The sequence below is a fragment of the Rhodnius prolixus genome, unplaced genomic scaffold (genome assembly GCF_049639745.1).
Source record: "Rhodnius prolixus isolate KJV_2025 unplaced genomic scaffold, Rpr scaffold_10, whole genome shotgun sequence".
Lineage (NCBI taxonomy): Eukaryota > Metazoa > Arthropoda > Insecta > Hemiptera > Reduviidae > Rhodnius > Rhodnius prolixus.
Genome location: NW_027411615.1, coordinates 2,823,275 through 2,840,509, shown reverse-complemented (window position 1 = coordinate 2,840,509; position 17,235 = coordinate 2,823,275). Strand labels below are relative to the sequence as shown.

Genomic DNA, 17,235 nt, shown 5'->3' with positions numbered 1-17,235 from the left:
AATCGTTGTACAGTCTGGTCCTTTACTGTAAAGGTGTTAAAACCAACGGACCAAACTCATTGCGTTTTTAGTTTTCTTTCGTTATCTGATCCATATTTTGTGTACCTATTTTCATGATAAACTTGGCCTATTCATGAGGGTGGCATGCTTAACAAATTTCTACTCTTCATTGTAACCTTGACAGTTTTCTTTCCCAGTAACCAAATCGGGTGTTGCAGCCAGCGCCTTACCACATTCTATGCCATTAACATTTTTGTATCACATAATAGTAGTTAGTAGTTACATACTGATCTCAAATTTATAACCTCACTAATTCAGATCCACGCAATAGATCCTGTACAAAACAATTTCCTTCTTCGCTTCTAAACAACACGTAAAGAAAATATAACTGAAAATGAATAGCTATAAATTCATTGTGGGGACAACACATATCCCAAAATGTTGAGTTCATATTTGTTCATCATTCATTCATTTATTTGCAAGCAAATGTGAATCAAGAATAAAATTATATGGATGACTGTTGAAGAAGATACTCCCAGTAGTATCACTTCAGAGCGTTGGAATTAGTGAAGATGATCACGAAGGCATTGGCGCTTTAGTCATCTAAAGGAGGCTTTGGGTAAGGTTATGCTGGACAGCTGTTGTACAAGAGGAGTTGTGGAGTCTGTGTTAGCGGAATTTGACCAGATCGGACCAAAAGAGAATTGGATAGATCATTATTTAGGGTTTTATTGGAAACATAATATGGAGGATTGGTGAGTTTTTGAAGTATTTTGGATTTTTGGGTTTTGTAAAAGTTATGATGCTTAGCAGGACCTCACTCCTCTAATCCATCACAGGTCCGCAGCATAAAGTAAGTTTGTTTTGTAGTGTGAGTTTAGATCTTTTGTCGATTATTCTTGATTGCATGCGAACTCAACTGTTAGATTCCCATTCAATGGTGTGAATATTCCAATTTGGACGTTTGTCCAGATTTAACCCAGGTAGCGTGCTCTGTTAGAAGTAGAAAGCAACGTTTTATTGGATTTAACACCATGAAGAAATTGTCTGAGCGCAAATTTGAATACATTTCTGTTCATTCAGCTTTATCAACCAATATTTTAGAATCACATTTTTGTTAAGGGCAGATGTTCATGTAGGCCGAAGTAGGTACGGATAAGGAGTCCTCTTCTATCATCAAAGATACGAAGGAAGATCTGTAGTGTAAACTGTAGATTAACATAGTTCCAAAATACTTCCCTGCGGATCTCTTGCTTTAACAGGAGTCTTTGAATAATGGACTTAAAGATGACCAAATAGGTTGCCTTTGATTTTTGAAGATTCATTGGAAAATGTTCAAGTTTAAAGAAGATCTTTACAGGATTATAATCGAAGTTATTAAAATATTTCTGCTCTAACTTAGCTCTAAATTCTGAAAGTAGCATTTTCTAAAGTTTAGGGTCGTTCATGTTCTAAACTATTGCAATTAAAATGTTTTCGTACCCGGGTCCAAGTAATGCTAGAGTATAGAACCTAAAGGAGGATTTGAAAAGAGCGACCACCCCACGTTTTTAGCTCTAGTTTGTAGCTTTAGTGAGGTATATTAGCTCTAGTGGCCCACTTTTCTCTCTTCAGGACATCAGTCTCTCCCAATAGAACAGCGACGACTTTTCCCTATCACCAAATTGCTCTATAAAATCACAGTCGGAGAAAATCGAAGAGAGATATTGGGAGACTTTGGTTTTCTGATTTATGGGGCAATACTGGTTTGCCAGTGAACAGGGGTGAAGTAGGCGAGAGAGGCCTCCAAAACAATATTGTTACTGACCTGCCCTCTATCCTGTGTAAACATAATCTACTTCACTACAGTCCAACAACAACTACTGTCCCAACACCCTCGAGCGTCCAAAGGTCCAACAGTCCTTCCTTATTTCGACTCAAATGAAACTTTGGATCCCCCACACTTCATCCTACCTAGCTAGCTAGCTCAGCTTTGGAAACACGTTTCGTAACTGGTGGACCAGTAAACCAGCAAAGAGTTGGTCGTATATTTTGACCAACCCAAACCTACCGATGGTTCTGTTTTTAGTTGCTAACTGTAGCTGGTGCTGGGACAATCCTCCAATCCATGCTAGTCACCGGCTTCAAGCTGCGTGCTTCCAAACTCCACTGTTGCCGATCCTCTGAACTCTAATGTCTCTCAATACTTTCCATATTGAAAATCTGATTTACTACTTGCAAATTAAGGATTTGTTTTTGGGCATCTGTGACCCTTTAATGGTCGTAATATCTCTACACTGAACTTCTCATCCATGATTCAGTGCTAATTTATTTAAATATGCAGTTCACCCTCTTCACCTCATTATCTATCTCCTTCACCCCCTTTCACCTAACATAAACTATTTTCAAGATAAAGGCACTAATCATTAAAAAAAAGAACTATGAATTTACTATTAGAATTAACCGTAACTATTTTTATAACACAATAGAGAATTCATTCGCTGTATTAATTTTGCCAGAATAAAAGATTTGATTATTGTAAATTCGCTTCTTTAAAGTATTTAATATCGTAAACGTTTTTAATATTACTAACAGATGAGTTTCAAAATTTAAATAATAAACATATTTTTCTTATTATAAAGATAAAAAAAAGAACCAAAATTCCTAAATTTAAATGACCATACTCGCGTAACTAGTCAACGAAAATGCCTTAGAAAATCCAATTTTCCTAATTATTTCCAGAGATTTTCATTAATGTTTTCCAGGGACGTGAAAAAAGGAAAATGTCAGAGTTTTTCACAAATTTATTAAACTTTAGTAATGTCTTGATTGAAAATATGCACAAAGTAAATATTTTTAACATAATTTAGACTCATGTAATTATAGTGATTTTTTTTAATTTGTTACACTTTAATTTTGTTTAATTGATTACTAATTGTGAGGCCACAAAAATTGGTGTAGTGGTTAGTGGTGAGACTCAGTTTAGGGTTCCGATTCTCGGTCTAGACCTTGCGATTTTAATTAATGGTTAATGTGAGAACTTTATAGTTTAAGTTCTGTTAGCTAGTCGCCTCCGTCTAAGACACCTAATTTGTGGTAGTTGGACGTAAAGCCCGCCTGAAAAAATTGGCAATTACTTTAATGATTTCGAATTCTTTTCTTTTAAGAAAAGCAAAAAATAACTATAAGAAAATTTATTTAAATTAATTCAAATTTATATTTTCAAAATTACTGATAAAAATATCATTTTAGTTACTGTCGCTAGTAAAGGAAGAAACTGAACCAATTTTTATCCCAGCGATTGAGGCCCCAGCATTGCCACCAATTCCACCGCCAATTCTCGTTCCAGAAGTTTCCACTGTGGTCATCAAAGAATGTAAAGATAAGAAATTTGTGATTGGCATTTGTGCCGGTTTGTCAGCTATTTTAGCCATTTCCGCTGGCTTTGTAAGTTATTTTTTTCTTTTTAAATAACTTCCAAATTATTTTTTTATTTTCTACCTGTATAAAAATATATATACACCAGGCAAAGTGTGAATGGTATATAGAAGTACATGATGCGAAAGCTGCCCGGTATAGTCGACGCACATCGCAACGTGTACGGACACAAAAAGAGAGAAATCAGCCAGAGTGCTGACACTCTCGGGAATTTTAGTTGCTGGAAAGGTCTAGAATAGGAGTTGACGAGGCCAACGTCATTTTAGACGTCGTAGAGGATTATCAGGATGGGTTGATGAAGGAAAAGAGTTTCCGAGCTGTTGTGAATTGGGGATGGCAGGATAGGCTTTTGTGGAAATTGAGGAATCCATGAATGTATCGTTTCAGTGACAAAATGGATAACTAGATCTTTGTGAAGCGTGTGGTTAGTGACATAATAAGGAAGCATTAACAATACGGCGAAGGACTTTTAGATTGGAAAGATTGGATGCGGGGAGATATTTGAGGGTTTAGTTGAGCCCCTACAGCTCTGATCCGTAAATCCAGATAAGGTTTAAGTAGTCTTGTAGAGGGTTAGATTGTTAGGTGTGGTTTAGTTTAGATTTAGATACGATCATGCGTCTTAGTAGCCCGTACCTTTTGTTTAGTTGTAGTCTTTTGGGTCTCGTGTGGGGGTTCCAAGTGAGACTATGGTCCAAATAGAAACCCAGGTAGCGTACTACATTCCAGATTTTAAATTTAATTAATTTATCTTTTTTCTTTTACTATTCAGGTTTATTTTAAAAATATATCTCCTAAAAAACCGAAAGCCGATGAAAAATATTGGGTAAGTATTCTATTAATATTCATTATAATTTGTATTAAAGATTCAAATTTGTGAGGCCCTAAATGATTTTAATTTAAATAGCTAGTGGAAGAATTTGTTAATTTATTAAACAATTCATCAGAGAATGACGAGGAAAATGAAAATTACTCTAATAATTGTAGTATAACAAGTCCTGAGGATATAATATTGCAATGGTTAATTCAAGAAAATCTATCAAATACCTCGCTGCTGCAAACAAAGGTAATTATTTGTTTGTTGAAACTACAAAAAAAAATGGGGAAAACAATTATTTCAAATTTGGCGGTCTTTTAGAAGCGAATAGATACGTATTTCCGGGTTTCCTTACAATCTGGGTGGCTTCTCTTTTTTTCTAAAGGATTTTCTGCAGGAAATTGGAAGGACTGACACATTCGAAAAAACTATATATAAACTGCTCCACAAAAAAAGTGGCGCACTTTGAAAAAAGCGTTAATTTTTTGTTTTATCACATTTTGGGGAAAGATTATTAGTTTTATTTGTTTTCATAAAATGTCAGGGAACAATTAATCGAAACAAGGTCCAAAGTTTCTTGAAAATAGAGAAGCAATTCCTCGTTTAATCCCCTTCGGTCTTTTTGTGTAAACAACAACGTGAACTTTACCTCAACAGTAAATAAATTTATTGACCTCTACAGTTGCGTTTAGACTTTTTTCAAGCTGAAAGCATTGCAAACTCTCAATTACAGCAGAGCAAGTGGCCCGTATTATTGCATTAGTTGAGGATGGACGGAGTCAGCGGTACGCAGCACGAACGTTAGGGTTGCCTGAGACCACCGTCCGTAGAGCCATCCATCGTTACCGGGAGACAGGCCTCTGCACTCGTTGACAAGGTTCGGGTCGACCAAGAGCCACAGAAGCACTAGATGACCGATTTATTAGAATTCACACTCTAAGAAATCGTACATCAACTGCTTCTGAAACAGCTCAAACACTGCTTACTGTTCGTGGAGTTTCACTCAGTGCCGAAACCGTACGAAGAAGGCTTGCTGAAATGAATTCACGCTCTAGGAAGCAAGCCACAGGACCATTGCTCACCGTAGACCATCGGAGAGCCCTTCTAGAGTTCGCTAGGGAACACCGCAACTGGTCTGAGAACGATTGGAGAAACGTTCTCTCTTTAGACGAGTCCCGTTTTGCTCCCTATACATCTGATGGGAGGCGACGAGTTTACCGAAGGCCTGGGAAGCGCTACGCTCCGTGCAATATTTCTGGTAGACTACCATTCGGAGGTGGTTCAGTGATGGTGTGGGCTGGGATTTCTATGGAGGCTAAGACTGATCTCCACGTGTTCAACAGGGCAATCTTGAATGCAGATTTGTATGTGAGGGAAATTTTGCAGCAATATGTGATACCCTATGCACCATTTATTGGGGAGAATTTTATTTTTATGCAAGATAATGCCAGACCACATACTGCCGCCTGTGTTGTTCAATATCTACAGGATACTAGCATTCGTGTTTTGAGGTGGTCAGCACGCAGCCCGGATTTAAATCCAATTGAACATCTTTGGAATGAGCTGGGTAGGCGATTAAGATGGAGAAATAATCCTCCCAGGAGCTTAGAAGAGTTGCGAGGTGCTCTGGTGGAGATATGGGAGGAATTAACACAAGATTTCGTGAGAAATTTAATAAGGAGTATGCCGAGGAGATTGGATGCAGTAATGCGAGCAATACACGTTACTAAAATTCTTTTTCTCTTTTTTAATCGGAAGAAATACATTTTTTTTTCAAACTCATTTTTTGCCGAGAAGTACTTTTTTGTTAAATTAAAGGTTTTCATTTCTTTTAGAACATTTTTTATTTTATTTTAGCCTTCCCGAAACTTTATACTTCTTATATTAACTAACTAAAACTAAAATAAAATGTAGAACAAAAAAGTTACAGAGAAAAAAAATAACGCATTTTTAAAGTGCGCCACTTTTTTTGTGGAGCAGTGTATATGGATACGTATCGTATAGTAGGGAGAGTATTCTGGACATGGATGGGGATGGGACGTTCTGGATATTAATAGAAATGTGGCAATCTGGATGTGGATAAGAATCAAGATAACAAAAAAGTATATTTCCTGTTTAAAATTCTATTTCGAAAATTTAACTCCCAAAACACCCAAATCTAATCCGTATCCAGAAAACCTCATTGTTATCCACATCCAGATTGCTATCATTTCTATTAATATCCAGTACGTCCCATCCCCATCCATGTCCAGAACACTCTCCTACTACACGTATCCAGAACACACGACTCCCATCTACATCCAGAACGCTCTTAAAAGAATTTCGGTAGAAAAATTATTCAAAATAAATATGTTTTGATCTAGATTCAAACACAATATGTAGTATTTTAAATGTAGATAAAAAAAAAACGGAAACAGTAAAAAAGTGCATTCAATAATATACATCCGGTTACTGAAAATTCTTCAAAATCTGAAGAGTAGTAACACATTTATCCTTCCCATTTGTCCTTCTTCGCTAAAAGAAGCTTTCCAAGCTGTTCTCCAGCCAGTTCTCTTGATGGAATTCTCCAGGAAAAAAGAAATATTACAAATAAAAGTTGTAAACCACTACAAGTAATTTTGGGACTTCTATAAAAAATTTTAGCCCAGTTTTGTTTAATTTGGAATATAATAGAATGAAAATCAATATTTATTGAGTTAACACTAAATGCTATTATTGAAAACACATCCTAAAATAGATCCTTTTTTGGTTTATCTTTTTTTGGTAACTGATTCATTAACTTATGGATGTGACTTAGTCATTTCTGTTCTGAGTTGCTTAAGCTCTGTAATTGACTTTATAGCTTGTGATAAAAGAATACACCAGCCTTTAGAATTAACAATGTAAAACAAATTATAATTGTGAATTAAAACTGTCCAGTAGGATAGCTGTATAAAGAGTAAATATATAAACGCTGAAGACGACCTACGAGGGTCGTTTGAAAAGTCCGTGCAAAAATAAAAACTACTTAATTTTTTGGGGTAAACCTTTTTTAGGCTTATACACTTCGTCCAACGCTGCTCTAGTTTGTTGATCCCTTCCAAATAATAGGATTTGTCCAAGTCTGAAAAATAGCCATTCGTTTCTGCAATCACCTCCTCGTTTGAATAAAATCTTTTTCCCGCCAGCCATTTCTTCATATTGGGGAACAAATAGTAGTCCGAGGGAGCCAAGTCTGGAGAATAGGGGGGATGTGAAACGAGTTGGAACCCTATTTCCATTAATTTTGCGACCACAACTGCTGAGGTGTGAGCTGGTGCGTTGTCGTGATGGAAAAGGACTTTTTTGTGGGCCAATCGTGGGCGTTTTTCTTGCAGCTCGGTTTTCAAACGGTCCAATAACGATGAATAATATGCACCTGTAATAGTTTTACCCTTTTCCAGATAGTCGATGAGGATTATTCCTTGCGAATCCCAAAAGACAGTCGCCATAATCTTTCCGGCCGAAGGAACGGTCTTCGCCCTTTTTTGGCGCAGATTCCCCCTTGGTAACCCATTGTTTAGATTGTTCTTTGGTCTCAGGAGTGTAGTGATGTATCCATGTTTCATCCACAGTGACGAAACGACGCTTAAATTCCTGCGGATTCTTCTGGAACAGCTGCAAACCGTCCTTGCCAACACTTCACACGATTTCGTTTTTGGTCAAGCGTGAGCAATCGCGGCACCCATCTTGCGGATAGCTTTGTCATGTCCAAATGTTGATGCAAAATATTATGTACCCGTTCATTCGAGATACCCACAGCACTAGCAATCTCACGCACCTTCACTCTTCTGTCATCCATCACCATATCATGGATTTTATTAATGATTTCTGGAGTAGTAACCTCAACAGGGCGTCCAGAACGTTCAGCGTCACTTGTGCCCATATGGCCACTCCGAAAATTTTGAAACCACTCATAAACTGTTCTAATCGAAGGTGCAGAGTCACCATAATGTTTATCAAGCTTCTCTTTAGTCTCCTGAGGCGTTTTGCCTTTCATAAAGTAGTGTTTAATCAACACACGAAATTCTTTTTCGTCCATTTTTTGAAAATCACTCGACTTCCTCGATTCAAACGAATGCCAAACACAAAGAAATAGACCGATCTGGCTGAAACTTGGTGTGTGTTCTTCCAAGAGATGCTACTAACTAAACATAACCTCGATACGCGCCAGTAGTGCTATCTCTCGTGACTTTGCACGGACTTTTCAAACGACCCTCGTATGTAATCTCTAGGTAGGAAGCTTGGCAAAAATGAAATAATAAAGAAAAAATTATAACTGAAATTGGCAATAATCCTTTCTCCCCGATCGATTAGGATCGATCTTTTAATTATTAATTCAAAATAATCAAAATTTGAGTAACAATATCCATTTAATCGATTTATAGTTTTGCCACAAATTAATTGAAATATCTATTTATAATGTGGATTCTCACTTTAGATTATTTAGCAGAATTATTAAAATGCCTATTTATAATTTAAGCTCTTTTTAATCGTTAATAAGCAGGTCATTTAGTCACAATGTTAGCGTTTTCATTATAGAACTTCATTAAAATTTAATTAAGATAAATTTTGTATGATTCAATAGAAGTTTAAACTTATTTAATTTTAGATCGATTATAAATAATAAATTTTCGAATGAAATTTATTATTCTTTATTTTTTGCAGCCCCTGAACATGTTTCGTGCCATACCTGTTGAAATAAAGGTCCAAAATGATTGTTAATTTTAATAATTGGTTATTTTCAATCAAAAAACTTCATTTAAAAAAATATATACATGTATATTTGAATTCTTAAAATAAAAAAATGCATATTGGCTCATTTAATTATAATTAAAAATATTTTTAGAATGAATTACGCCACCCACACTAGACTAAAAAGAACAGAACTAAACAGACGCTATCGACTACTTAAAAAGACTCTTAGGCGCTAGATCAAAACTCTCTCTGGTCAACAAAAGACTGATTTATACTTCTATTTTAAAAACCCATCTGGGCGTATGGTATAGAGCTGTGGGGTTCAACCAAACGCTCCAATCTCCGAAGGATTCAATCTAAAATACTTCGAACTATTGTACACGCTCCATTTTTATGTCTCCCAACCTGGACTATACACACTGACCATTAACATCACCATTTGGCACACAAGTTGCTAGAAACACGATACAGGTAACTTCATTTTAACCTGCGATCTCATATAAATCCTCTAGCTCAAAATCTTTCTTCTAGAACTGTTCCTGACAACCCGACAAGACGTCTTAAGAGACAGTGGCCTCGTGATCTCCTCTCAAGTGAAGAGAGCGACTAATAGCCTATTGTTTTAGGAGTGTTACCACTGCGGTAACTTCTCCACTCGTATACTTCTGTTATTCATAGTTCTGTTATCACTGTTACTTACAGCGCCAACGCGCTGATTGTAGCAAAAATAAACGCCAAAAAAAAAAATGAATTAATGAAAAAATAAATAATATATCACTTTTTTTCGTAATTTTCTCAAAAATAGCTTCCTCTATTTTTTTCCCCCAGTGCACTGCCGACTTCCGGTCACAGTTGTCTGTAAGAAGCTTACAGTAAGACAAATAACTTGCATTTAAATTTTTACGAAATTTCACAATCAATATTTTTTTTTTAAAAAAAGGAAAAAATCTTGTTGTGGTGCAGTTTTCAGTGTGCAGTTTCGGTAGACTTCCCTGAGATTACTTTTTACTGTAATGTACGCTTGCAATTTAGCAAATTTTGGTAAGATGATTGAAATATTTAGAATTGAAAGGAAATTGTGAGTTAGAACATTATTAATGGGGAAAAGTCGTTTCACTATTCACACCATATTTTCTCATGACGTATATTTATAACTTCTTTTATGTATACGAGGGTCGTTTGAAAAGTCCGTGCAAAAATAAAAACTACTTAATTTTTTGGAGTAAACCTTTTTTATTTTTCAACATAGTCTCCTTTTAGGCTTATACACTTCGTCCAACGCTGCTCTAGTTTGTTGATCCCTTTCGAATAATAGGATTTGTCCAAGTCTGAAAAATAGCCATTCGTTTCTGCAATCACCTCCTCGTTTGAATAAAATCTTTTTCCCGCCAGCCATTTCTTCATATTGGGGAACAAATAGTAGTCCGAGGGAGCCAAGTCTGGAGAATAGGGGGGATTTGAAACGAGTTGGAACCCTATTTCCATTAATTTTGCGACCACAACTGCTGAGGTGTGAGCTGGTGCGTTGTCGTGATGGAAAAGGACTTTTTTGTGGGCCAATCGTGGGCGTTTTTCATGCAGCTCGGTTTTCAAACGGTCCAATAACGATGAATAATATGCACCTGTAATAGTTTTACCCTTTTCCAGATAGTCGATGAGGATTATTCCTTGCGAATCCCAAAAGACAGTCGCCATAATCTTTCCGGCCGAAGGAACGGTCTTCGCCTTTTTTTAGCGCAGATTCCCCCTTGGTAACCCATTGTTTAGATTGTTCTTTGGTCTCAGGAGTGTAGTGATGTATCCATGTTTCATCCACAGTGACGAAACGAAGCTTAAAGTCCTGCGGATTCTTCTGGAACAGCAGCAAACCGTCCTTGCAACACTTCACACGATTTCGTTTTTAGTCAAGCGTGAGCAATCGCGGCACCCATCTTGCGGATAGCTTTGTCATGTCCAAATGTTGATGCAAAATATTATGTACCCGTTCATTCAAGATGCCCGCAGCACTAGCAATCTCACGCACCTTCACTCTTCTGTCATCCATCACCATATCATGGATTTTATCAATGATTTCTGGAGTAGTAACCGTCCAGAACGTTCAGCGTCACTTGTGCCCATATGGCCACTCCGAAAATTTTGAAACCACTTATAAACTGTTCTAATCGAAGGTGCAGAGTCACCATAATGTTTATCAAGCTTCTCTTTAGTCTCCTGAGGCGTTTTGCCTTTCATAAAGTAGTGTTTAATCAACACACGAAATTCTTTTTCGTCCATTTTTTGAAAATCACTCGACTTCCTCGATTCAAACGAATGCCAAACACAAAGAAATAGACCGATCTGGCTGAAACTTGGTGTGTGTTCTTCCAAGAGATGCTACTAACTAAACATAACCTCGATACGCGCCAGTAGTGCTATCTCTCTGACTTTGCACGGACTTTTCAAACGACCCTCGTATATAATTTTCCTGCGAAAATTTGATTTGGTTAGCTCTGAGAAGGGATAGGAATTGATTTGGCTCCAGTATTTCTTCATTGCAATGTGCGGTTTTATTTATGTAACCTTTCCAAGGTTTTCCACATCTTTTTTCCCCACAAAATGAGCGTTTTAAGCTGGCAGCCTCTTGTGATCTACTGGACCAAATAATAATGATAAGAAAAAGTATTATCTCTACAGTTGAAGGAATTATCTGGTGTGTACAGTTGATAGCTATTGTTGACTGAATAAACTTGGCAGATCGGTTCTTCTCCTCTTCTCAAATCACTGCATTTTAAAATAACTAAACGTTGCCAAAATAGAATTTTATCTCGCCTTTCCACTTAAACTGCCATATTGTATTTTATATCTATAAAAAATCTGCTTCCTTCACTAACAGTATATCTTCTTAAAGTTCTGCTTATTTTATAATTTTTTAAACATTTATTTATAATCTGTAAATTATTTAGAGCAATAAATAAATTGGGAGGAAGTGGCCAGTGTCAGGTGAGGTCCCTGGACAAGTTACTCCTGTCCCTCTGACAGGAGATTCGAACCCTTCTAAGGGGATTCCCCCGCAGGATAATCAGTGAAAAAATGTTGTCCATTATGTCGGCCTTCCTGGACAGATTACTCCTATTTGTCTTTCCTTTTTTCGGCGTCGGTATGTGGCGACACCATCGCCCATCCCCTAGGGGATGCAATTCAGCCACTGGTTCTCCAAAGTTGAGGGATTTCTTTCTCACCTTTCTCGTTATGTTTTCTATTCTCATGCAGGATTTCCTGCAAGTATCCTTAGTTACTGAACCTCTGTTCAGTGACCAGGTGTCCACCACCTTCCTGGATAGGTTACGCCTATTCTTTTAGCAGGAAGACTCTAGGCCAACGGCGATTCAAATTTCTGGGTGGATTCCTAGGGATGAACAGAGAGAATACGTTTACCGTTTGTGTAGGAGGTCGTTTGTGCCTAGTTTTGTTGTGCAATCTTTTTTTTTAGTTTATAGAGTTGTGTTAGGTCACTAAAGAATGGCTGACATTGATAGGTATAAATATGCTGACAGTGCTAGGGTTAACATGAGTCTGAGCCTAGACTCAATCCCTGAAAAAAAAAAATGTGAGGGATGCACAGCTCCATGATGCATGTAGAATTTCCAGGCTCCAGATGAGATAGAATCAGCTCTCCTAGAAGTACAAGGCTGGAATTGTCAGCATATGAAGGGACATTTTTTTTTTTGGCTTTGCTTTTTTAAATTTCAGGTGCCTCAAAAATCTGAGGTGATTGGAGCCCGGAGCTTTTTTTTTTTCAGTACAGTTCTCTAGTTACAGATAACACTGTCCATTATCGGGAATAAAGCTGTAAGCAGTTCCTAGGAAGACAAAATCTAAGGGACCAGAGATCTCCGCAGCTGGAGTCCACTCAGCTAATCTGAATTTATTTAAAAAATAATTATTTTTAAAGCAGCTTTAACAGACTTCTAACTTTCAGTAATTTTTAACAATAAAAGGAACTTTTAAATAAGTAATAGAGTTACTTACCCGCTGATCTTACTAGCGTAATTGGAAATAGAATTGCCAGGGAATAATCAAGAGAAGGCAATATACCTATTTAGAATTCTGTTCACATCTTTCCATCCATCTCTCTTTCTAAACATGGGAGATGTTGCAGCAGCCAAAGTATCTTTGAATAATGAGTTCAGTTCTGCATTCTGATGTACGCACTCCCCTTCAGAAGCTCCCTAGGCCAAACTATTGCTTAGCAACTACAAATTTACCTTCTCATATCACTGATAACGCCTCGTACTTGAACTTTCATTTTTTTGTTAAATATTTGAATTTCGTGTTTGTTTTTTTTAATTATTTTTATAAATTGTGGCACAATTAGACAACATTCTCCTACAACAGTAATCGATTGTCTAACTTTTAATTGTTTCAAACTACGAATTTTGAAACTTTAAAGGTAAAACTGTACATTTCATTAAGTTTTCAATTTAGTACTGTGGTTTCCTAACTTCCTGTGTGGTCAACCCAACTTAAATAAATTTTAGCTCCCGCTCCTAGCATTTTTATTTTTAACAGTTCAATTTTTTTAAATCATATTACAATGAATTTAATCGATTACAAAGGATTGTACTATTTTTAAAAGTTCTTAACAGACAAATGTAGCTTTTATTATTATGGTGAAATTGTTAGAATAATTCTCTTATCTGTGCACGACGCTGTTGTCAGTATTAAAAAATATTTATCTTACCCCAGTAAGCAGTGCCTTGCAATTACGTTACCAACTTTAATCAAAAGCTAGCAAAAGTGCTTTAAGTATATACGTACGTAGTAATTACAAAAATTCAAGTATCGTTCAGTACAAGTGTTGAAGGTTGTATAACAGCAATACCTTGTAAGAGCCAATAACCAAAGGTTTACAGGAAAGACAAGAAATATTTTAGCCTTGACTGCACACTGTCTAACTTAAAGAATTCTTACAACATGGTACTAGATGGTACCACAATCCATTGAGACAAATTTAAAACGCCTGTTTAGGCGTGGTAGGCGGTAGCTGAACTATCAGATAAACCCATAAAACATTTTATCAAAATCTTGCAATGTTTTGGAGTTAAACTGTCTGTTTCATTCACTAAATATCACAATCCACACGAAACGTGAGACGTAAAGAAGTAAAAAAAAATAAATAAAGGACATTGTTACACAAGTATTTAAAAAGAACAATTAATTTATGAAAAGGAAATAAAATGTTCAGAAGTAGTAATATTGTCAGCAAGAAGCGCGCTCACTCAGGAATTAGAATAACTAACAGTTGCAGAATAAAGGATTCACAAGGGGAAGTAGCGGCTAAAAGACTTCTCGTCTCCTTTGCCAGCCGTTGCAAAGTGACGGGGATTAAACAATATCCTGCAAAGCGACCGACGACTAAGAAAGCTCGTTCTTCTCCTTCTAGGACCAGGATCTTTCTTCACAGAAAGCCAGAGAGACATGTACACCCCAGGGATGGTCTAGGAGAGTAGGAACCGTCTAGGTTTCCACAGTCCCTTGTTGGTTATTAGCATAACGGTAGGGTTGGCTGTTTTTGAGGATGTGAAACAGGCTTCCTTCTCTCTCTCTCCCCCCCCACTTGTGGAAGACTGCGCTTGTATGTGGAAGATACTAGCACAGTCTGGAGTCCCCTTTTACCAGTAGACAGCGGTCCGGCCGCTTCATAGCCTGGAACGTTCCCTCTCACTCCTTCTTACTTTCACAACTAGCAATTTCCATCTCTCTCGCTTCAGCCGTTCCTCTGTTATTAAATTAACAATTCAAGAAGACATGTAACTGTCGGCCAACCTCCCCTAACATCGTCCTCCTCATCGTTCGACCGCTCATCCCCTCTTACTATATCCAATATTTGCATAACGCCAACACCGCCCCGTCTCTTTCTTCCTGTTCAGTTGCCATACCACAGCTTCTAGCAGATGTTTGCAAGCTTGAGGAGAAGCAAGAGCACCTCTTGTTGAACAGTTCAACATGGTAATCGTAAACCGCGACCACTTTCACAGACAGCTAGCGCATTCTGCCCAGTTTTAATCTGCTAACACTTCTAAAATGTTTATTATTTCTATCGGCGAGCTGTACAATTATGCTCTCATTTCTTTTTTACAAAACTTTTCCTCAATCCTTAAGGAAAAACTTTTCTTCTTTTTCCTTTTCCACTATAAGTAAGGAAAGTAATTTTACGTCGATTTTTGTTATCGTTAGTTTTTACCGAAAATATCAGTTTTGATTATCCGAAAAAGTGTTTATTAGGAAATGTTTTCGAAAACATATTAACTACTATTTCTTGTGGAAACAACTCGATTTAGAAATTTCATGATAATCGCAATATTTTCTTTACCTACTAAAGGAAAGTTAAAAATAATAAATAAAGAGTATGATAAATGAATCAACCATAAATATCAAGCGAAAAGATAAAATGGTAAACATATTCTGTGTAAAGGAATGCAAAAAGCAATAAAATACATCTATGTATGTAGATTGTGTGATCAACATGGAAGTGGGCAGTAGGCTACACAGTTGTGTTGAATATATACACGGTTATATGTACAAGCGCAAAAGCAGGAACATCACAATGACGACATATCTCATAATGTTGTCGTCATCATCATATTTAATATTAGTAATGTCAACAGAATATACCAGTTTGTACTGTATACATATGTGGCCGGGCTGGGGACGAAGAGATGAAAGCATTTTCAGGATATCATTGAGCAAACCAAACCCATCAGTACAATCCTCCTGACAGTAGGGTCCCGCCGTATTGTGTGTTTGTTGATGCTTTTGTAAGTCATACGGAGGAAGGATTTATTACTCCACGAATTGCATAGCAATTTTTTTTTTTTTAAATAACCATTACTGTCAGTGGGTTCTCCTAAACTAACTCGAATATTGCAATATACGTATTGCATTAAATAATGACGTATTAGTCTAGTTTATACCCAAAATATTAGCTTTAAAATTTTGCTCCTGTTATCCAACCAAATCCGTTACCTAGAAAAGATTACAAATTAGGAACAAACAATATGCCTGACTGAAAAGATGACTTCTTGTGCAAACGTACATTTGGGATACGGAAGGGAACAATGGGGGATGCTCTAAATCCTATAATATCCAGAGAATTCAAAGTCTGAGTATGGCCCACTTAATGAACCATTATTATTATTATAAATGTTTTATTGGAAAATAATTTGTTACATGTTTTTGTTTTCATACATTTGGCGCCTTGATCAAATGATCGTCAGGCGAGTTCCATACTTCAATTTTGTAATTCAAGTTAAACAATTATTTCCATTAACATACAAAATCAATTATTTTCACTTTATTAATTGTTTGGTAATTATATTATATTATGCCCACACAGGCTTTTACAACCCAAAAAAAACAATCAAAGAAACTTAATAAACAAACTCCTCCATTACATGCATAAATATACTTGTGAACAAATAATTTCATTGCATTTCCTCCGGACAACTATTGTTAGAAAGTGATCCTAGAATTAATAGCGGGCAATACAATTCTTTCTAGAGGGTAATCTCACTGATCTTCCCTTGTCTAAATTTATATGCCTGCTTTATAAATGATGCGAGCACAGACCAGTTTTTACCATTGACTAATTCTAAACATTGTTCGTTTGAAATGATCACATGCCCAAAGTATTGCTGCCTATACTCCGCCAACCCAGCGCATTCTGTTAAAAAATAGTGTAGGTCCTCAGTGGTACACATACAGCACAATGGGCAGTAAACGGACGATTCGGAAACCCAAGGTTTATAACTTAAATTTAACATGTCCGACCTAACTTTGATTATCCATGCGCAATTTTGGAAACTTTGTGTATTCAAATAACGATTTTTCAAACTGAAATTTAGAAAATTATAGAGGGGGTGGTATTTGCTGTTTGTGGCTCTAGACAGTAACCGGCTCATTTCATTTTCCGCCATCTTTTTCAATAATTCATCAGAAATTTTCGCCCACTGACTTTTGTCCATGTCGAATCTCCATAGCAAATCATACTTTCTAAATGTTTCGAACCATGTCCCAGCCCAACTAATTCTTTTATTTAATATTTTATTCGCCACAAATTTCGGCAGTCTATCCTCACCCATATCACACAAAACCTTTATGATGTACCTGAGGTGTAACCGAAGCGTATATAAGTACATGCTTTGCAGACCAGACTCCAACAACAGAAAATAACCCGGGGTATTTTGTGGAAGGCCAAACACCTTTTTAAGGAAAAAATAGTGCACTTTTTCCAACTCTTCGTATTG

General features: G+C 36.7%; 1 protein-coding gene across 1 annotated transcript; it reads left to right on the top strand.

Annotated features, from left to right (window-relative positions):
- Positions 1–2,600: 2,600 nt before the first annotated feature.
- Positions 2,601–9,101, top strand: LOC141457069 (uncharacterized). The gene is made up of 5 exons (XM_074133583.1): positions 2,601–2,825; positions 3,232–3,426; positions 4,190–4,243; positions 4,325–4,483; positions 8,921–9,101. Exons 1-5 carry the CDS (start codon positions 2,763–2,765, stop codon positions 8,975–8,977), a joined length of 528 nt encoding a protein of 175 aa, XP_073989684.1. The 5' UTR covers positions 2,601–2,762; the 3' UTR covers positions 8,978–9,101.
- The last annotated feature ends 8,134 nt before the right edge of the window (positions 9,102–17,235 follow it).

Excerpts from the sequence above, each read along its gene's own strand:
- LOC141457069 (XM_074133583.1), top strand. The coding sequence starts at position 2,763 with ATGTCAGAGTTTTTCACAAATTTATTAAACTTTAGTAATGTCTTGATT. Across the intron at positions 2,826-3,231 it reads TGATTGAAAATATGCACAAA|TTACTGTCGCTAGTAAAGGA; the intron begins GTAAATATTTTT and ends ATATCATTTTAG. Across the intron at positions 4,244-4,324 it reads AAGCCGATGAAAAATATTGG|CTAGTGGAAGAATTTGTTAA; the intron begins GTAAGTATTCTA and ends TAATTTAAATAG.